Genomic DNA, 23,251 nt, shown 5'->3' with positions numbered 1-23,251 from the left:
ATTAGCAACAAAGATTCTGTATTCAAAATTAGTTATCAATTCTGCTGATGGTGCATAAGACAGAAAATAATCTAGGTCCTTGTCTCATAGCTTTATTGGCTCCGCTGTTCTAAGGATAGAAAGTAGTAAACAACTATTTTATTCAGAAAAGCAATCAAATATGACTTTGAATACACAGAGATTTTGTTAAGTAATAATGTGCCTTTTTGCATAGTCATTTTTCTAAATATAGTAGTACCTTAATAATATTGTGGTGATAATGTTAAATACTACTGCTACTACTATATACTACATGATGAGTCATAACAATTCAGGAGCCTATGGGCTTGATCATTCCCTCAGAGAAGCAAACATGCATCACTATGTCTCTTGTCAAATTGCAAATGTATCCGTTAATTTTACAGCGTAAGCAGTGATGTTTATCTGTAGAGCCCTGTGTGGATACAAAACGTGTGTCCACATCCAACCCACAATCTGCAAATATGGTCCATGGATATCTGCAGATTTCAAGGCCTCTATTTATTTGCATTCCTGAGGGGAGAATCATTGACAGCAGGTACATCTTCATACTGTTGCCAACAGCTTTATTTGACACAAAGTTTATGATCTAATAAATGTAAAGGTCTCCTATGAATCTAATGATGGATGAACCGTGTTATCTCACAAGATTTCTATTTGGTCTAGAAACAGCATGAAATCATCTTTCCTGAGAAATGTTGACAAATTCACTGCTAATCTTAGAACTGGAAGTCAAAGCACACAGAACTGGAAAATAATGTGATGTGAAAAAGCAACGCTAACCTGCTTAGTTATTCATGTGCTGCTGAGCAGTGATGGAAACCATAGAATGCTAGAAATGTAGGCCTGCAAGGAACCTTGAGGTCATGAAGTCCAGCCCCCTGTGCTGATGAAGGACCAAGTAAAATTAGACCATCCCTGACAGATGTTTGTCTAACCTGTTCTTAAAAACCTCCTGTGATGGAGATTCCACAGCATCCCTTGGTAACCTATTGCAAAGCTTAATTACTCTTACAGTTAGAAAGACTTTCCTAATATCTAACCTAACTCTCCCTTGCTGCAAATTAAGACCATTATTTTCCTATCTTCAGTGGACGTGGCAAACAATCACAGTTCTCTTTATAACAGCTCTTCACATATTTGAAGACTGTTATTGGGTCCTCTTTCAGTCTTCTTTTCTGAAGACTTAACATTACCAGTGTTTTTAAACTTTTCCTCATAAGGTCTTGTTTTATAAACTTCTTATCATTTTTGTTGCCCTTCTCTGGATTCTTTCCAATTTGTCCACATCCTTCCTAAAGTGTGATGCCCAGAACTGGACATAGCATTCCAGCTGAGGCCTCACCCGTGCCAAGGAGAGTGGGACAATAAGTACGACAGTCCTATTAATACAACAAATAATTATATTAGCCTTTTTCACAACTGCATCACATTGTTGACTTATTCAGTTTGTGATCCATTATAACCACCACGTCCTTTTCAGCAGTACTATCACCTAGTCAGTTATTCCCCATTTTGTAGTTGTGCATTTGATTTTTTCTTTCTAAGTGTAGTACTTTGCACTTATCTTTATTGAATTCATCTTGTTGATTTCAGATCAGTTCTTCAATTTGTTAAGATCATTTTCAATTATAATCCTATCCTCCAAAGTGCTTGCAACCCCTCCCAGCTTAATGTCATCTGAAAATTTTATAAACATACTCTCCACTCCATTATCCAAGTCATTAATGAGACTATTGACTAGTACCAGGACTGACCCCTGCAGGACCCCAGTAGATATACCCTCCCAGTTTGACAGCAAGCCATTGATAACTACTGTTTGACTGCAGTCTTTCAAGCAGTTGTGCACCCACCTTATAGTAATTTTATTTAGACTACATTTCTCTAATTTGCTTATGAGAATGTTATGTGGGACTGTCAAAAGCCTTACTAAAATCAAGATATAACACATTTACTGGTTCCCCCCATCCACTAAGTCAGTTATCCTGTCAACAAAGGAAATTAGGGCGGTTTGGCCTAGTATGTTCATGACAAAGCCATGCTGGCTGTTTGTTGTAACCCTATTATCTTCTAGATGCTTACAAATTGATTGTTTAATAATTTGCTTCAGTATTATTTCAGCTGTCAAAGTTAGGCTGACCAGTCCCTGGGTCCTCTCTGTTCCCCTATTTAAAGATAAATACTATGCTTGCCCTTCTCCAGTACTCTGGGGCTTCCCATCCTCCAAGAGTTCTCAAAGATAATTGCTAATGGTTCTGAGGCTGCTTCAGCTAGCTCCTTAAGTACCCTAGGCTGAATTTCACCAGGCCCCGACGACTTGAATTTCCCTAACTTATCTAAGTATACTTAAACCTGTCCTTTCCATTTTTGGCTTGTTTCCTTCTCCTTTGTTAAAATATTGTGTTAAGTATCTGCTCATCTTAACTTTCATAGTGAAGACTGAAGGAGAACAAGCATTAAACATCTCAAGTTTCTTGTTGTCATCAATTACTAGCCCTTCTTCCCCCCTAAGTAGAGAACCTACACTTTCCTTTCTCTTGTTCCTAATGTATTTTAAGAATGTCTTCTTAATGCTTTTTATGTCCCTGGCTAGGTGTAACTCATTTTGTGCCTTAGCCTCTCATTTTGTCCCTACATGTTTGTGCTATTCTATTGTACTCCTCCCCAGCAATTTGTCCACGTTTCCACTTTTTGTAGGATTCTTTTTGATTTTCAGGTCATTAAAGAGCTCCTGATGGAGCTAATGGCCTCTTACTCATCTTCCTATCTTAGCTTCACATCAGGATAGTGTGCAGTTGTGCCTTTAATATTGTATTCTTGAGAAACTGCCAGCTCTCCAGATCTCCTTTTTCTCTTAGTTTTTCTTCCCATGAGACCTTACCTACCATTCTTAGTCTGTTAAAGTCTGCTTTTTTGAAGTTCATTGCCCTTCTGCTGCTCGCACTCTTTCCTTTCTTTAGAATCATGAAATCTGTCACTTCCATTTTGACCTGAATTGCTTTCCACTTCAGATTCACTACCAGTTCCTCCCTGTTAGTCAGAATTGAGACTAAAATGGCTGTCCCTCTCAATATTTCCTCCACTTTCTTAAACAAAAAGTTGCCCTGATATCTTTCAAGAACTTATTCGAAAATTTGTGTTTTGCTGTATTACTTTTCCAGCAGATGTCTGGGTAGTTAAAATTCCCCATTACTACCAGGCCTTGTGTTTTGGCTGTTTCTTTTATATGTTCCACAAATGCCTCATCCACCTCCATTTCCTGATCGGGTGGTCTATAATAGACCCCCTAGCATGACATCATCCTTATTTTTTACCTCTTTTATCTTAACCCAGAGTCTTTCAACTGGTCTGCCTTTCACCTCCTTCTGGATTTCAGAACAAATGTATCTGTTCTTGATGTATAATGCAACTTCTCTTCCCCTTTTATCCTGCCTGTCCTGAACAAGTGATATCCCTCAATACCAGTGGTTCTCAACTGTGGTCCACCGCTTCTTCAGGTAAAGCCCCTGACGCGCCGGGCTGGTTTGTTTACCTGCTGCGTACGCAGTTTTGGCCGATCGCGGCTCCCACTGGCCACAGTTCGCCGCTCCAAGTCAATGGGCGCTGCGGGAAAAGCGAGGGCCGAGGGATGTTCTGGCCATCGAAGGGTCAGTCCTCGGGCTGGTTTTGTTCAATATCTTCATTAATGATCTGGAGGATGGTGTGGATTGCACCCTCAGCAAGTTTGAAGATGACACTAAACTGGGAGGAGAGGTAGATACGCTGAAGGGTAGGGATAGGATACAGAGGGCCCTAGACAAATTAGAGGATTGGGCCAAAAGAAATCTGATGAGATTCAACAAGGACAAGTGCAGAGTCCTGCACTTAGGACGGAAGAATCCCATGCACCGCTACAGACTAGGGACCGAATGGCTAGGCAGCAGTTCTGCAGAAATGGACCTAGGGGTTACAGTGGACGAGAAGTTGGACATGAGTCAACAGTGTGCCCTTGTTGCCAAGAAGGCCAATGGCATTTTGGGATGTATAAGTACGGGCATTGCCAGCAGATTGAGGGATGTGATCATTCCCCTCTATTCGACATTGGTGAGTCCTCATCTGGAGTACTGCATCCAGTTTTGGGCCCCACACTACAAGAAGGATGTGGATAAATTGGAGAGAGTCCAGCGAAGGGCAACAAAAATGATTAGGGGACTGGAACACATGAGTTATGAGGAGAGGCTGAGAGAACTGGGATTATTTAGTCTGCAGAAGAGAAGAATGAGGGGGGATTTGATAGCTGCTTTCAACTACCTGAAAGGGGGTTCCAAAGAGGATGACTGTAGACTGTTCTCAGTGGTAGCAGATGACAGAACGAGGACTAATGGTCTCAAGTTGCAGTGGGGGAGGTTTAGGTTGGATATTAGGAAAAACTTTTTCACTCGAAGGGTGGTGAAACACTGGAATGCGTTACCTAAGGAGGTGGTGGAATCTTCTTCCTTAGAAGTTTTTAAGATCAGTCTTGACAAAGCCCTGGCTGGGATGATTTAGTTGGGGATTGGTCCTGCTTTGAGCAGGGGGTTAGACTAAATGACCTCCTGAGGTCCCTTTCAACCCTGATATTCTATGATTCTATGCTCTTCCCCTTCTTGACCAGGTGGACCTCATCTCTTCCCATCAGACTCTCTTCCCAGAACAGCATCCCATGGTTGAGGAAGCCAAATCCCGCCCATTGACACTATCTGTGCATCCATGCACTCACCTCCAGGATACATGTCACCCTGCCTGGGCCATTGTCCTCAGCTTGGAGGATGGACAATAACACAACCTTGGCCCCTTACTCCTCTTTCCCTGATTCCAGAATCCTGTAGTCACTGCTGATCTGCTGAGAGTCATACCTCGGTATCGTTAGTGCCCACACGGATGTGAAGCATAGGCCTAGTGGTCAGAGGGATGGATGCTCCTCAGAAACCTTTTTGTAATGTCTCAGCTGCAGGCTTCAGGTAGACAGGTAGACTTCTCAGGCATCCTGTCAGGTCAGCAGTTTTTTCAGTTGCAGTCTTGTAGACACCAGTCAGTCGATCATATGTGTAATGATGACATATTTGTATTTCATCGAATTCAAGATGTTTCATAGATTTTACTGTCCCTTGCATGTGACCTGCCCTTACAATTTTCAATAAAAATGTTCTTTTTAAACTGATATTAGCTGAGAATATTAATATATAGATGTGCATATGTATATATATATTATTTATTTAGATTGTCAACTCTGTGGGGCAGATAGCATTGTTTTGTTCTGTGTTTGTACAGCACCTAACACAATAGGGTCCTGGTCCATGACTGAGGCTTTTAGGCATTATCTTAATAAAAATAAGAATATGTGACAACAGTTAGTGAATTTCAACTGTCAATTTTCTTTTGAGACACAAGGTGATATCTTTGGTTGGATCATCTTCTGTTTGGTGAGAGAGGCAATCTTTCAAGCTGACACAGAGTTTTTCTTCAGGTCAGGGAAATATACTCAGCGTCACAGCTAAAAACAGGGTGGAACAGGTTGTTTAGCATAAGGAGTTAACACACATTTCAAGGGACATTTAAGGCAGACAGTTAAACTGATTGAAAAGAAAACCAATAACAGAAATAATAAATGGAAAAGCCCCATGGATGTGCCTTTTCTTCAAAATATTCCCTGTATTAAAAAGCAATTCTCACTATTGATATTGATACCATAATGCAATTCAGTTTTTCCAGGTAGTGCCTTTAGGGATTTATTTGCACCTGATGGTATCTTAATTGAGTCTGAACAGCTTTCCTGCTGTGTTTTCTGATAATGTTATTTTTCTGACAGTATTTGGTTAAAACAAAAACATTCATCTGTATTGGATGAATTTGTACAACTTTATGAATGTAGGTCTATAATTAAATCACAAAGATAACACTGCTCTGTACCCAAAGGGTAAGGAAAAAAGATCTGAGAATTCTTTAGTGTTCAAAGTGACCTTGGTCAAAATTCTGGAAAAATAAATACATAAACCAATAAAAAAAAGAGGATGATAGACATGAGAAATATATGGAAATTAATGCTGCGACCTTAGATGTTTTTCAAAAGCAGATTATAAACATTGCATTTTTTCCCCAAAATTTGACTGAGTTTTAGGAAGAGATGGTGAAAGTCAGCAAAGTCAATGACCTAAAGCTGTCATATTAAAATAGCATGGAAGGGTTTAATTATAGTAAAGGTCATAGGATGAAATTTCCATTCCAATTCTAATACTCAGTTTTCCAGGAGGTAAATGGAAGTCCAACCCAGGTAACAATGGTTCTCAATCACTTCCTGCAAAAGGGCCATGTGCACCCAGGAGGTGGGGATAAAGGGGACAGCTGGAGCATGGCCACGCAAGCTTTGGTTCTGTTTCTCCCCTCCCAATGCTTCACCAGGAAGCACCCCGGACTCAGGCTCTTCTCCCTCCCACCCAATCCCTCATCTTGAGGTGGCAGGTCTCCTGCTCTCAGCCCCAGGGTGGCAGCAACAGCATAGAAGTAAGAGTGGCAATGGGGTGCTAAGGCTGCTATGAAAAGTGATGACAAATATTTCCTTACTTCTGCACTGCTGCACCCTTACTTCTAAGTCTGCTGTGAAAAGTGGTATTGACAAATATCCCTTTTCACATTGCCTCCCTCCTGTGCTGCTGCTGGCGTGTGCTGCCTTCAGAGCTGAGGGGCAGTATATGTACTTGTGGGGGAGACGGTGCACATAAATGACTACTGACACAAAGAAGAGGGGCCTGATCAAATAAGTACGAGAACCACTGATTTACTGTAATGCCAATTCCAACACAGCACCGGTACTTGAAACTAGATCAGGCTGAAATTTTTCATGTGGAAATTTTTTCCAACCAAACTGATTTTTTTTTTTCCCCTTTCTGGGAAACTGTCAGTTCCAGACAAAAAAATATTAGTTTTTCTATTGCAGATCTTGAAATGAAAATGTTCATTTTAAATCAATATTTTAAAATGAAACAGTATTTAAAGTAAAAATTTATTTAAAATATTCATTTTGATGAGAAATTATTGAAATGGTATGAAACATCCAGTGGGCAATCCAATATTTTTCAACTAAAAATTTTCAAATAAAGATTTTTCATTCACAATTTAGTCTTCTGAGCAGCTTACTCTGAAACGAAACAAATTTCTGTGTGGGAAGCAAGTCAAAGATATAAAGAGATTTATTTTAACTGTTGAATTTACCAAGGAAAGTTTGATGCTCTCAAGTCTGCTCTCTCTACAGGTGGTCTTCCCACACTACTGCTTTCCACTCTGCTGTCCTCTAATCTGAAGCAAAGTCCTTATCAGGACAATAAGAAAAGGAGTATTTGTGGCACCTTAGAGACTAAAAAATCAGGACAATGTTAGTCCTTGAAAGCTTTCAGAGTAGCAGCCGTGTTAATCTGTATCCACAAAAAGAAAAGGAGTACTTGTGGCACCTTAGAGACTAACAAATTTATTTGAGCATAAGCTTTTGTGAGCTACAGCTCACTTCATCGAATGCATTCAGTGGAAAATACAGTGGGGAGATTTATATACACAGAGAACATGAAACAATGGGTGTTACCATACACACTGTAAGAAGAGTGATCAGGTAAGGTGAGCTATTACCAGCCGGAGAGCGGAGAGGAGGGAGAGGGGAGAAACCTTTTGTAGTGATAATCAAGGTGGGCCATTTCCAGCAGTTGACAAGAATGTCTGAGGAACAGCCGGGGGGGGGGGGGTGGAAACATGGGGAAATAGTTTTACTTTGTGTAATGACCCATCCACTCCCAGTCTTTATTCAAGCCTATGTTAATTGTATCCAGTTTGCAAATTAATTCCAATTCAGCAGTCTCTCGTTGGAGTCTGGTTTTGAAGATTTTTTGTTGAAGGATTTGTCACTTTGTCACTTCAGTGTAAAACTGCTGTAACTCCACTGACTTTGTTGGCATTATTCCTGATTTATATTGGCATAAATACCAGGTGAATTAGTCCCAGTATGTATAACGGTGTCACAAAATTTCTTTGCTGAGGTGAAAGGGTTACTTCTCCACATGGCTTCCACGGTATAGACACTATGATGTCCAATTTCCTGGCAAAATACCTTATTTATATAAGATAGCCCAAACTGCTTTCTGTTTAAAGCAGAGTTAAAGGCTCTGTGCATGAAATTGCAGGAGTCTTCTATTTCCACAGCTGTTGTGTAAGTATGGGTATAACCATTTTAGTCAGAGCATTCCCAACAGAATAGGCTGTGATTTTTCCTTCATTGGTAACTGTCACTAGAACTAAAAATGGATTTATGAACATTTTCTATTGTGCCCTCATCAGATTAGCTCTGTCCTTGTTTACGACTCCCAGGAAGGGCAAAGAGAGTACAGTAAATAGATCCAGGGTGGGTAATGACTTCTCACATGTCAGACATTAGAATATTTTCAGGATCACTGTACACTCTTGGGGTAAGGGAATGGAGATACACTATGAAGTATACAAGGCTTCTAGCATTTCACTGAAATGTACAGAGGATGTCTGAGAAAGTAACTGTTTAGGATAAAATTATATATGGAAATTACAATGTATTTCCTCCTTTGTCAATTACACACATTTAAAACAATAAAGTACATTTTATGAAGATAACTTGCCCTCAGAACTTTCTCTACTTCCTCTAAAGGGTTGTGTTTGGGAAAAGTAGTTTTACATTGCAGTTCAATTTATTTTTTGAGGAAGGCAGAGATTATGGCAATCTGTGGACCAGATTGTGGTGCATAGGGACTAGTCAGAATCACACCTTGTGTTCCCTGAGTAAAAGATCCATTTCAAGCTAGCACCACAAAAGTATTTGTTTAACTCTAAAAGGGACACCAGGACGTGGGGGACATGGACCCATTGCCATATTTAAATGCGAGAGCTGTGGTGACTGGTATACGGTGAGAGCTGCTGATGCGGCACTCCTTCAAACGTTGGCTTGATCTCAAGGAAGAATTCTGCCTGAGTCACCGTGGGCTCTCACAGCAGCATGTGACAGCTACTTTTCTGAACGATGGTGAAGTGACTCAAAAGCACTGTCTGTCTCTTTGTCTAATCTCTATTCAGATCATTTTCAGATCAGAGATACACTATTAGCCTAAACTTAACAATATCTCCATAAACCACACCATTAAATTATCAAAAAATATGAATTCTATATATTATCCTTGACTGGTGTGTTGCTTAAACCCATAGGCAAGATAGCAAGATATTTTTTTAAAAGGACACTTTTATAGCATCAGCTTAAAAGCAGCTAAAACTTGATCAGAGTGTTAGGTCTACTTTCCTGTTCTATCTTTTATTATTTATTTTCACAGCATCTTGTGTGTGTGCAGACTCACTCTTAGCTGCTAAGCTTTGGCTTACGTATACCAAATGTTTGCTTTCAGATATCAACATGGCAGGAGAACCAAAACCATACAGACCAAAACCTGGAAACAAGCGGCCACTTTCAGCCCTTTACAGGTAGGTTGTTTATTACAATAGTTGGGAATTAGTTGCATTTTTATTGGGAAAATTATACCAGCCTGAAGGCCTTGTTCTTATTTTAAGAATATTTCTAACTAGGTGCCAGGATATAGCCCATATAAGTTAAATGAAGTGGGTATTTTTCGCTGGGTAACTAGAGTGTTTGGTGCCACATTACATCAAGGGGATGTTGAGTGGCAGAAATGTAAAATCTTGTGGGAACCAAAAGTTTTAGAACATGAGAAAAGGGTGAAAACTGTGCTGTTAGATTTTATACTTCTTAATAGATTCACTCCAGAACAATTACCTTTGACTTCATAGGTTAAAGCTGCCCATTTAGTGTCTTTACTGAGCACTTCATTGACACAAACACAAGAAGCAGGTGAAAAAGCAGAATTCCTGCCTTACATGCACTGGCAAAAAAAGTACAAATAATACCCGGATTTGATAGGACAACAAAAACCAAATGGCTTTTCTAATAAATAATCCCAGGAGGTGTTCAAATGCCTTTTCAGATCATCAGCGATGATTTTGCGCAGATACAGAAAAGAAATAAAAAAAATCAGCATATTGGATGAAATCCTGGCCCCACTGATGTCAATGGGAAAACTACCATTGACTTCACTGGGGCTAGGATGTCACCCATTGCCTCTTCTAGAACTCACAGCCCATATCTTTTGTGTGCCAAGTAGAACAGGAAAAACATCTGCAGAGGAAATAAAATTATCTTCAAAATTGTATGAATGCATTACATACCCAGACAGCATTAAAATATTAACAAGCTATTTAACAAGTCATTTGTCAGTGTCAAACCTGCCCTGACCCCTGGGTATGTACTTGAGTGGCTAGCCTGAGCCACCAGCCATGGTACCCCCAATGACACTGCTATTTTTAACATACTAGCTGGAGCAGAGCTAGCATGTGTCTGTCTACCCATGCTGGGAAGCACACTCCCATTTGCTGTATACATGTGTACTTAGTGTATTCCAGTGTAAGTGACGTGAGATTCAGATCCTCAGTCTGGAATTTGACCTTTCCCTCTAGATTGCTTTACTTTTAATACATTTAAACCAGATTCTTAAATTTAATGTATTTGGTAAGAGGTGTTTTATTTTGAGTGGGTGGGGGTATTTTGTTTGGTTGGGGCATTTTGGGGTAGTATTAGCAGTAATGGAAATGGCAGTGCTTCACAGAAAATCATTTTAAACATTTTAAAACACATTATTTAACAAAATTGTGTGTGTGCATGTGCGTGAGAAAGATAAAATTATATATTGATAGCTTAATAAACATGCTGGCCAACATGTTCAAAATAGACTATTGATTTTGGATGCTTCCATTTCGGAATGCTCAATTTGAAGACACCTTCAAGGGGTGAGACTTTCCGAAAATGCAGAGCACTTTCCTCCAAAACCAGGCTGCTTTAATGCGTTTTCAAGTTGGACACCCAACAACTGAGGCAACCAAAGTCAGTAGTTATTTTGAAAAGTTTGGCTGCTGCTTTAATTTCAAAACTTTATGCTCCATTCTATGAATATGCTCTGAATTATTGTGACTACTAATGTTAGGGCCTTGTGAACATAAAAAGTATCACCCAGTTTAAGTGCTAAGCATTATAAATTCCCCTTTAGATCAAGTGTTGGAGGATTCTATGTTTAGAGCAGAAGGTTCTCAGTTTTTAATCACTACTGACAACTGAGTTCTGAAACTATGGTTTGGTGGTATACTCCTGTGTAGCCATGGAATTGTTATATCTTTGTGTTACTGTTTCAAAAAGTGGCTAACCTGAAGAACCTGTGTATCTAAATGCAACAAGTCATTCTGGCTTCTAGCATTTTATTCTGAAGGCTAAGACCTTTACTTTGGAGTGTATGTCTGTTGTGTTTAAAAGGTTAAAGTGAACTTTTCACTGACATGACAACCACTATTTTGAATGCATTATGAAACATTTGTAATGGTGGCCATCATTTTATCAAACTATTATGATGATATATTGTGTATATGGACAATGGTATCTCATTGGCTTTATTTTTTCCACTCAAGAAGTATTCATATGCAAAGTTTGAGAAACCAGTACATAAAAAGCAAACTGTATGTAGATGTTTCTATAATTGTACTGTACATATTTTAATTTTTTCTCTAACAAGATGTTATTCACTTTCAGACATATTTTCCACTTAATTCACTTCAGGTAATTGAGACAGGAGATAATAACCAGCAACCACAATAGTAGGCCAGTCAAGTGATTAAAAAAATTAATCACAATTAATGGCACTGTTAATAATGGAACACCATTTATTTAAATATTTTTGGATGTTTTCTACATTTTCAAATATATTGATTTCAATTACAACACAGTATACAAAGTGTACTGTGCTCACTTTAAATTTATTTTTGATTACAAGTATTTGCACTGTAAAAAATCCAAAAGAAATAGTATTTTTCAGTTCACCTAATACAAGTACAGTAGTGCAATCTATTTATCATGAAAATTGAACTTACAAATGTAGAATTATGTACAAAAAACCTGCATTCAAAAATAAAACAATGTGAAATTTTAGAGCTTGTAAGTCCCACTTCTTTTTCAGCCAATCGCTGAGACAAACCATTTGCAGGAGATAATGCTGCCCACTTCTTGTTTACAATGTCACCTGAAAGTGAGAACAGATATTCTAATGGCACTGTTCTAGCCTGTATTGCAAGATATTTGTGTGCCAGATGCCCTAAAGATTCATATGTCCCTTCATGCTTCAACCACAATTCCAGAGGACACAAGTCCGTGCTGATGATGGGTTCTGCATGATAACAGTCCAAAGCAGTGCTCATCGACGCGTGTTCATGTTCATTATCTGAGTTAGATGCCACCAGCAGAAGGCTGATTTTATGTTTTGATGGTTCGAGTTCTGTAGTTTCTGCATTGGAGTGTTGCTCTTTTAAGACTTCTGAAATCATGCTCCACACCTCGTCCCTCTCAGATTTTGGAAGGCACTTCATATTCTTAAACCCTAAATAAAGTGCTGTAGCTATCTTTAGAAATCTCACATCTCACATCTTCTTTGCATTTTGTCAAATCTGCAGTGAAAGTGTTCTTAAAATGAACAACATGTGCTGGGTCATCATCCGCAACTGCTAAAACATGAAATATATGGCAGAAGTGGGTAAAACAAAGCAGGGGACATACAATTCTCCCACAAGGAGTTCAGGCACAAATTTAATTAACACATTATTTTTTTAACGAGCATCATCAGCTTGGAAGCATGTCCTCTGGAATGATGGCTGAAACATGAAGGGGCATATGAATGTTTAGCATATCTGGCAGGTAAATACCTTGCAATGCCGGCTACAAAAGTGCCATGCAAATGCCTGTTCTCACTTTCTGGTGACGTTGTAAATAAGAAGAGGGCATCATTCTCTCCTGTAAATGTAAACAAACTTGTTTGTCTTAGCGATTGGCTGAACAAGAAGTAGGACTGAGTGGACTTGTAGGCTCTGAAGTTTTACATTGTTTTGTTTTTGAGTGCAGTTATGTAACAAAAAAAGAATCTACATTTGTAAGTTGCATTTTCTCGACAAAGAGATTGCACTACAGTACTTGTATTAAGTGAATTGAAAAATGCTATTTCTTTTATCATTTTTACAGTGCAAATATTTGTAATAAAAATAATATACACTTTGATTTCAGTTACAACGTAGAATGCAATATATATGAAAATGTAGAAAAACATCCAAAATATTTAATAAATTTCAATTGGTATTCTATTGTTTAACTGCAATTAATCGTGATTAATTTTTTTGAGTTAATCATGTGAGTTCACTGCGATTAGTTGACAGCCCTACTTAATAGTGATCATAAAGTCTTCCCAGTCAAGGAAATAACTAAATGGAAGGTTCGTAGAAATGGGTATGTGATCATCTTCTCTCACATGCACACTCACATCTGTATTTCTATATTTTGCCACACATCTGCTGCACTGAGTTGTCTATTTTTACACACTAACTATCTGGAACTATTGTCTGAGGAGGCCAAAGTTTAGGGGCCCTCAGTGAAATCCTGGCCCCACTGAAGACAATAGGAGTTTTGCCATTGACTTCAGTGGGGCCACTACTTCATCCTCTCTCTTCAAGAATACTTTATTTTCCTTCTCTGTAAGCATGCTTCCTTACAGGATGGCTGATTGAGGAGCTTAACTGTTCATCCATCTTCAGAAACAGCAATAACTGAGCTCTGATCAGCCAGCAAATATTTTTAAGTAACATGAACTGCGTTCCTCTAAGAGCTGAGATACAGTCTTTTCAATAAGAAAAGGAGTATTTGTGGCACCTTAGAGACTAACAAATTTATTTAGTCTCTCAGGTGCCACAAGTACTCCTTTTCTTTTTGTGGATACAGACTAACATGGCTGCTACTCTGAAACCAGTCTCTTCAATGGTTCTAACTACTGCTAGGTCAGGATATTATTTAGCACTGTTGAACCTAAAAAGCTAATGTCGTCTTGGGATGCATCAGGAGAGGTATTTCCAGTAGGGATAAGGAGGTTTTAGTACCGTTATATAAGGCACTGGTGAGACCTCACCTGGAATACTGTGTGCAGTTCTGGTCTCCCATGTTTAAGAAGGATGAATTCAAACTGGAACAGGTACAGAGAAGGGCTACTAGGATGATCCGAGGAATGGAAAACTTGTCTTATGAAAGGAGACTCAGGGAGCTTGGCTTGTTTAGCCTAACTAAAAGAAGGTTGAGGGGAGATATGATTGCTCTCTATAAATATATCAGAGGGATAAATACCAGAGAGGGAGAGGAATTATTTAAACTCAGTACCAATGTGGACACAAGAACAAATGGATATAAACTGGCCACTAGGAAATTTAGATTAGAAATTAGACGAAGGTTTCTAACCATCAGAGGAGTGAAGTTTTGGAATAGCCTTCCGAGGGAAGTGGTGGGGGCAAAAGATCTATCTTGCTTTAAGATTAAACTCGATAAGTTTATGGAGGAGATGGTATGATGGGATAACATGGTTTTGGTAATTAAATATTCATGGTAAATAGGCCCAATGGCCTGTGATGGGTTTTTAGATGGGGTAAGATCCAAGTTACCCGGGAAAGAATTTTCTGTAGTATCTGGCTGATGAATCTTGCCCATATGCTCAGGGTTTAGCTGATCGCCATATTTGGGGTCGGGAAGGAATTTTCCTCCAGGGCAGATTGGAAGGCCCTGGAGGTTTTTCGCCTTCCTCTGTAGCATGGGGCACGGGTCACTTGCTGGAGGATTCTCTGCTCCTTGAGGTCTTCAAACTACAATTTGAGGACTTCAATAGCATAGATATAGGTGTGAGGTCTTTTTTAGGAGTGGTGGGTGAAATTCTGTGGCCTGCATTGTGCAGGAGGTCAGACTAGATGATCATAATGGTCCCTTCTGGCCTAAATATCTATGAATCTATAAACCGCTAGCTCATTCCCTATTTCTCTCTTCTCTGCTTCTGCTGCTCCCAGTACCTTATTTATTTTTTACTACCTCTTTTTCTTTCTCAATCCTCTTTACATGTAATGTGTAATAACTTATCAAAAGTTTCCATTTTATGACACCCCTCTACATATGTATGCAGCAGCTCTTGTTGGTATTTTGAGAAGTGCTGTTTCCATTTGTGCTGAGTAAGTTGCAAGGGACAGACAGACTACCCACCTAGAAAGGCATTTGCTCAATCAGCTTTGAACTCTGGAACTAGACATATGAGTTATATAGACACTATGCTGCTCGCTTCAAATGTGTCTCGTCAAAATATGCTGACAATTAAAATCTCACACGTTGGCTTGGTGAAGGACAAGTGATGAATGCAAATAACAGACAGTGCATGTCCTGTGGCTTTTATGAAGAGCACTTTCACAGTGAGTTATATATTCTCTCTTCTGCTGTTTCCTTTAGTTCTGCACTGTGGCTCATGATACCAGTTACAACTTATGAATTCACAGTATATCTAAAGGACAGAGACGAGTTCATAAATACTGTATGTTGCTGTTCAATGTAGAACACTCACAAATAAATAAACTCTAATAAATCTCAGCTTCCCACACTATATTGGACCTGGTCCTGCAGCCACTGGAGTTTTGCCATGTACTTTAATGGGAGCAGAAATTAGCCCTTAGTTTCTAAGGGCCAGATCCTGCCTACTTGTGGATGCACAGTTTGCTGGAGGAGGGAGTCTCCCCATGCTCCTTGCACAGTCAATGTAGAAAACAGACAGAACGGTAGCCTTTTTGCTTCCTCCCTTTTCAAAGGGGCACACAGCAATGAGGGAGGTGAGCTCACGACTCCACACACTCCAGTTGTGCATGGGGAAGTAAATTTCACCTTACCTAGGAGTGGCTGCCTTAGCTCCAGGAGGCATTCTACTGTCCTGAGAAAAGAACAGCTGCACAGGTTCCTCCTACGTGGGGGAGGTATACACCTCTCCTTAGTATGGGCTCTGCTTAATTCTATCCCTAATTTAGAGTCCAATCCCATGAGGTGCTGAGCGTTCTCCATGCCCATTGATAAAAGTAGGGATTTAGGTGCTCAACATGGCCCAGGGTCAGGTCCTGAATTGTAGAAGATGAGTGGAAAACATGCATATGAAAATGCATTTTATTACGCCAACTAAATACTTTTCTACAAGGTGTGAAAAACAGAGACGTTTAACTCTTAAAGGTCCAAAATCTGCATTAGTGACGAATCACTTTCCTAATATCTTATTCCAAACTAAGTACCTGATCACAGCCCTGCAAGCATGGAACTCCCTGTTGAAAGAACTTCCTTGTGTTGCTTGGGCTCTAAAACCATTGTGAGAACAATAGAGGGCTTAGGCCTTGATTTAGGAAGATATTAAAAACATACCTAATTTTAAACATGTAAGTAGTCCCATATGCTAGAAGCGCTTTTGCTTAAAACTAAGCGTGTGCTTAAGTGGTGACTCGAGGTTTATGCCTAGTGTAACTACTGGAGCCAGTGACATAGGTGTTCAGTGAGAGGGAGGAACATAAATCCCAGTGTCCAAAATTGGTGTAAACTTCCATATTTTAGTACAGTACATCTGCAGAATACAAAATTAGACAAATTTTTTTTAAATAGCTTTTTACCTGGCTCCAGCCTGAAGCAAATCTTAATTTTAATGACTAACTTGCAGATCTTTGAACTACAAGGTACAGAATAGAAGTGCTGACACGACTATACACATGCTGCTTTTGGGAGCACTGGCTTGGCAAAATAGTCGCGTGCTGTATTTTCAGTCTACCAGTATTTCAGTTTGTATCTCATTAAATCAACTGCTCAGAAGCATGTGAAAATGCATTTGTGAATTACGTTGATATCAGCAACATGCACTGGCATAAGAAAGTAGAATCAACCCCAACAAATGTTGATGGGGTTGCAATCTGGTTTCTGTTGATTATAAAGAAATGTTTTAATAGTATGCACTGTCCTTTCCATTTTCCTGGAACTTGCTAAAGTGGGCAGTGAATCGAAGAACTAAAAGGTTCCCATCAACTGTGGACATTTTATGTAGTTTTTTTTTAAAGACCAAATAAGGCCAGGTTTTCTAGTGGTGTTATTTTGAATTCTGCAAATTGCTTGTTGCCATTCCTTTCTATACACATTACTATTCATTGGCCTTTAAAATAAGTGTGTCAAACAAGGATTTAATGAGAGATATATTGCATATTACATGTTCTCCCACATGTATTTTCCTTCATCCTTGGCAGAACTCAGAGGAGCTCACCATTTTACATTCTAACTTACCTTCAGAGCTCCTCATGATGCCAAGGTAGGCAGGATGGACTTACTTCACTGTCACTCCTTAATTGCCTAATGCTGAGTTGTGCAGCACATACTTCTCCTACTCTTTCCACCCTGTGGCTCACATGATGCCAACATATTGTATCTAACCTTTGTCATGCTGAGAATGAGAGACTGGGATTTAGAGTGAGGCAAATAACAAACTGACTAGATTATGAGGAAATGGGGCTTTGAACTACTCAGTAAGATCCATCACTGTGAGGCCATAAACTTGCTCTATCTTCTTAGCTGGCCTGACTTCCACACCACACTATTATGGTACTTACAGCACTGCCTGTCTGGACTGGTGTAATAACAGACTGCACTCGTATCAAAGGTTCCTCTCAGAGACAGACTATCAGTTTTTCCACTCTCCAAGATATTTTTAAAACTTGCAAATCTACGTATCTGCACCATTTGCCTATCATGAGATTCCATAGCAACTTCCCATCAACTTCCTAAATATACAATAGCTTTTCTAAGTAATCCTATTGATTTGTGTAGTAAGGCATATTTAGGGCACTGGATTTATCATGCTATCAATTATTCACATTAAATAGCAAGTGCATTACAATGTATTAAAACCCATAAGTGTTAAACAGATATTCTCAAGAACAAGATTAAATCAGTCTCTTTCAAATATGCACATTTAGCTATGTTACTGGTGGGGTGTCCTTATTATACAGTGTAGAGATGTTCTCTCACATGGTTATATATTTATATTGAAGTTTTATTTATTTTTCTTTGTTGATCTCAGTATCTTTTATTTTTATAATCTCCATCCCAAGGTTGATTGAATTAGGTTTCCCATCATGTTTCCTTTTGGTTCTGTAGCTTTATACTATAGATCAGGCTTAAACCACTGCTTATGCTCTTTCTGTACTTCTCGTCTGCTCCTCAGATTTATTTTCAGATAGCTGTCATGGAGTTTGTTTTGTTGTGTTTTGCCTTCCAATTGTCAGAGCCATCCATTGTTGTTCTGAGCAGTCTGGGGATTCTTGTTCATTTCAAGAGAGAGCATGGAAAGCATAGTGATCATTTCTTTTACTGTTAAAAAAAAAGGGTTCTTGAAGTCACTCCACCAGTTCAACTCAAAACTAGCATTTCTATTCTATTTGAAAGTTGCAGCATTCAAGATAATTCCTTCTTTAGTGTATCATTGGCTGTATATTAACAGTATGCTATAACCCTGCTGGCATTTACTGAAAATAATTTCAGACCAGATGGGGACCTCCAGCAGTGGTAGGGAGCTCACATAGGAGAAGGAAAATTCCAGATTAAACCCTTTGGAGGAGGGAGAAAACTTAGAGTACTGGGCAACTCTGGAGAGACAAGCAGAAGCTGCATATACCAAACTGGATGGACCAGTACCCTATGTGACACCCTGTACCCCATGTTCACCACTTTTTATATGGCTATATTTTGTATTAAGTATGATTTGTGAGGTATCATTTAAAAACTCATAGTCTACTGAATATCATTGTCCTGTTAAAATGTGTGTATCGGCATTGTATATAGAGCTATGAAATTTTACTTATAACTGTTACTGAAGTATACTGTAGTTCTGGGTAATGCCTTCAGACCATTTTTTCCAAAGACAAAGGCACACTGGCTCGGTGCTAAAAGGCCATTACCTATTTAATCAGAGTTTCACCAGGAGGGGAGTTGTAAACAACAAATTTACAATTCACCTGAAGAACAGTTGGCAGCTCACATTTGCCATGTAACTGCCTGACCCTATGACCTATCAAGGACTTTTTTAGTAAAAAGGGTCAGGATATAAGAAGGGGGGCAAGACCTCTGACCACTTTTCCTCTCTTTTCCACCTTATATCGGTCTGCTCATAACATCAATGAGTACCTGAAGAACACTGAACTAAGGGGAGTGATCCCAGGGTGAAAAGAAATCCAGCCTGTGAACTGAGACCTGTCATACCATCTAGTGGGGGTGAGAAAGCTATTTGCTTCAGATTTTATTTAGGCTGGTAAAGTTTAGGAATGAGGAATCCCAAGTGAAGCAGTCACACCCCAACACAAGCCATTGGAGGTAACGACCGTGACTGATCCCAGAAGGGGATGGATCACTTGATGATTACCTGTTCTAGTTATTCCTCCTGGGGCACCTGGCAACTGGATTAGATGGACCCAGTATGGCCGTTCTTATGACTGGCAAATGGATCTGGTATGAGCTTTTCTCTAACAAGACATGCATCATGATGTGGACAGTGCACAGTGTGAATGCAGACAAGTTTACGGAGACAGTCACAAGCTTTGAGCTAAGAGATACGCAGATTAGAACAGCAGAAGAGGAGTGGTGTCTCTTCAAGAATGTATTCATCCGAAAAGCTGAGGTGCTATGTGGATGCATTAAGCTGGATAGACCACAATCTCATAAAGAATGGTGGTGGAACAAGAAGTGCAGAAAACCATATGAAATGAGAGAAGCCAGAAAGGTGATGGAAAAATAAGCCTTTGAAAGAAGCAGCTACCACCTATAAAGTCTCCAAGTGGCCAGCAAAAGAAGTCAGAAAAGCAAGAATCCTAGTCTTAGATGAGCTGTATCATGAGCTGAACAACTACCCTCAACATGCCATATATATATATATATATATATATATATATATATATATATATATATATATATGCAATTGTGCAGAAAAATTAAAAGAAGGAAAGCAGACAAAGTCAGCACACCATTTTTACAGGATGCTGGGGGCAATCTGTTTGTGACGGTATATAGCCAATGGTGAGACTACTCTGAGAGTCTACTTAATGAGAAAAAACCTTTATATGCTATGCTACCATTGTGTGAACCAATAATTACAGATGTCAATGACCTGTCAGAGGCAGACTTCAAGGCAACACTGATGAAGATGGCACCTAGAAAAGTAGCATGTCTGGACAAAGTCACAGCAGAAATGATCAAAGCCGTGAGATAGCTTGTGTGCACTGGCTTAAATGAGTCCTGTGCACAGTTTGGAAAACAAAGAAAACCCCAAGAGAATGGAGAAGTCCATATTAGTACCAATATACAAATAAAAAGTGACATACATGACAGTTCAATGACTGAGGAATTAAGCTGCTGTCCCACTGCATGAGACTGTTAGAATCATAGATAGTTGCATTTCACCAAGTAGTAAAGCCCATTTTAGGAAAGAAGCAGTTTAGTCTTATAAAAGGAAAAAGGATGATTGTGGAAAAGAAGCTTGAGGAAAACAATGAGCATGTTTTGGCTTTCCTCAATTTGGAGAAAGCATTCAACAAAGTAACTAGAGAGAACTTGAGAAGAACTGAAGCCATTGACATGAAATGTTTGAGGCAATGAGAGGGGTGACAATGCTGGTCCACATGCAGAATGATGTCTTCGGGGAGTGAGATTAGGGTCTGCAGTATCAGAGAGAAGCTGTAAGAGAGGAGGCTGAGGTGCTATGGTCATGGATGAAGGATGAGTGAAGAGAATCCTGTTAGAAAGCAATTGCAGATGAGAGTTAGTGGGCAGAAAACAAGAGAATGGCCAAGAAAATAGTGGGTGGACTGTGTATTGGAGGATGGAGCGGATGTGGAGACAGTGTTGGACTGACAAGCCTGGAAAAGACTGATTTGGCAACTCAACCCCAGTTAGCCGGGGAAAAGGAGAAGAATAAGAATTAGAATTTTAGGTTTGTCTCACTCAGTTGAATATCTCAAAATATCTGAGTACTTTCTTCTCTTTTTATTCCTCTTTTTTCCCATTACACATGTGTTTTTCTTTTTGTTGTTGATCTACAAGAGACTCTAGATATTAACTTAGCAAAATATAAATTAAATCTGTTTGCTCACTTTCCCCAAATATCTTAAATCACCATGACTTTAAAAAAAACACTAGAAAGTGTCATATTCTTCCCATTCATATACAGAGCTGATTTTTTTCCATTTAGTCCTTTGAACATTTTCTTATCAATGACTATGATATATTATTTTAAGCTCACTGTAAGCATGTGACTCACCAGCCAGTGCACCTCTGGTGACTGGGTGTGGCATAGTTAAGTTCTTCTCCTTCAGCACCCCCTGCTGACAAAGATTCCAGCCCTACAGTGGTCTACTGCTTCTTGCGACTTGGCCGTCTGGTGGAGTCACATTTAGGCCCACCCCTTCTGGGGTAAACTAACAGTCCAACAACTAGTCCTTTCACCTTCATGTTGGACCCTCAGTCCAAGTCTGGTCTCACTAACCCAAAGTCTGCTGCAGTTTCCACGGTAAACATCTGATGAAGTGAGCTGTAGCTCACGAAAGCTCATGCTCAAATAAATTGGTTAGTCTCTAAGGTGCCACAAGTACTCCTTTTCTTTTTGCGAATACAGACTAACACGGCTGTTCCTCTGAAACCTGGTATCAGTGGGGTTTTAGTAGTTCTTACACCTTGTCAGGAGGGGGCTCTGCTCCACTTTCCTTGGTGGGCTGATAGAGGAACCTAGGTCCTCCCTCTCAGTAGGTTCCAGTCCAGGGACCCTTGAATAGGCAGCCAAGACATGACTACACCATTTCCATGCTGCTTCCATGTACCACATCCTGCCTTCTCCTGTCTTGCGCCTTTGGCTCAGCCTCTTCCTGGGCTCCCAGTATATCAACTCCACTTCTGCTCTTCCACTGGCTCACTGCAGAGCTTCTTAGCCATTTCTGCTCTCCAGCTGGTTCTGATGAAGAGTTTTCTCCACTCCTTTCACAGGGCAGTCCTCCTCCCTACAACCCCTCCCCACAAGAGTCTTGGGTGGACTTCCTTTTTGACTCTCCTTCTTAACTGCTGTAAGCTCCCTGTTGCAGGTCTACCTTCCTATCTACCAGCAGTCCCACTCAACTACCTGACTCCAGCCTGACTTGTCTCGCTGAATGACCAGCGGAAATCTGCTCTCCTTCCTGGTCAAGCCTTAAGTGAGTCAGGTTCAGCCCTTTTAACTCCTTCCTTCAGGTCTGATGCTTACTGCAGCCATAGCAGGATGAGGCTGATTGTGGCCACGGGATCACATTAACCCTTGCAGGCCCAGTGCAGGGTTGCTACACCCCAGCACACCCAGGCAGCATGATCCTCCTCCTGACTCAGACTAACATATTCCATTTTACAGAAACATATTCTGTTGGTGCCTTTGATTATGTTTCACCATGAAATGAGCTATTTGATTTCCAACATTATTGATGTTACTCTAAGAAGGACACTGCTTTTATAATCTCATTGTGATGAGAAATCTATTGTCACATTGAAAGTGGTCAGAAAACAACATTCTTAAAAATGTTTAGACAGGGCATATTGTAAGTGCGGTGAGCAGGAATTTAAGCCCTTCTTTTCAATGAGCATTAATGGGAATTGTTGAACCTTGCACTCAAAAATTGCCATCAATCTTGCAATTGTTATGCAGACAAAATTCACATTGGATGCAATGGGAGTTTTGCCTGTATCAGGAAGTGCTGTCTCCACAGTGACAAAAATGGTACAGCCATGAAGATGTCATGGAGACCAGGTCTATGGCATATTGAGTTAGAAAATGTTCACATATAAACCATTCTTCAATAATAACTATTTGCTGTTAGCTCTATTTGGCTTTTAAGGCACAGCCCCTTGTGAAATGCCTGTCAAATAACAAATTAGTTCATAAAAATCAAAGGACCAAATTCTGTGCTGATGGAAATAGATTCACATTAATTGACATTGATTTCAGTGGAGCTGTGCCAATTTACATCAGCAGTTATCCAGAATGTGGCTGTAGAATATTCACAAACAGAAGAAAGGTCTAAATTTGTCAAATATATTCTTCACCCTGAATTATTCACCCAGTCCTATTGTTTCCAATCTGTAATGTAGCAGCTAAAATAATATATTGGTTCCTAGTATCCTTGACAGTAGTTGCTGATGCAATCTTCTTGTATTTCACTATTTTAAATTAATTAAATTAAG

At 39.7% G+C, this 23,251-nt stretch overlaps 1 protein-coding gene across 27 annotated transcripts in view; it reads left to right on the top strand.

Annotated features, from left to right (window-relative positions):
* Positions 1–23,251, top strand: part of RALYL (RALY RNA binding protein like) — a 612,319-nt gene that overhangs the window by 484,953 nt on the left and 104,115 nt on the right. For all 27 annotated transcript variants that reach the window (XM_073330706.1, XM_073330686.1, XM_073330701.1 and 24 more), the window contains one exon: positions 9,441–9,516. In XM_073330706.1, coding sequence (XP_073186807.1) covers positions 9,441–9,516 — 76 coding nt within the window. The remainder of the gene's footprint in view (positions 1–9,440; positions 9,517–23,251) is intronic.

The sequence above is a fragment of the Lepidochelys kempii genome, chromosome 2, assembly GCF_965140265.1.
Source record: "Lepidochelys kempii isolate rLepKem1 chromosome 2, rLepKem1.hap2, whole genome shotgun sequence".
Taxonomy (NCBI): domain Eukaryota; kingdom Metazoa; phylum Chordata; order Testudines; family Cheloniidae; genus Lepidochelys; species Lepidochelys kempii.
This window is presented reverse-complemented; position numbering and strand designations above follow the sequence as displayed.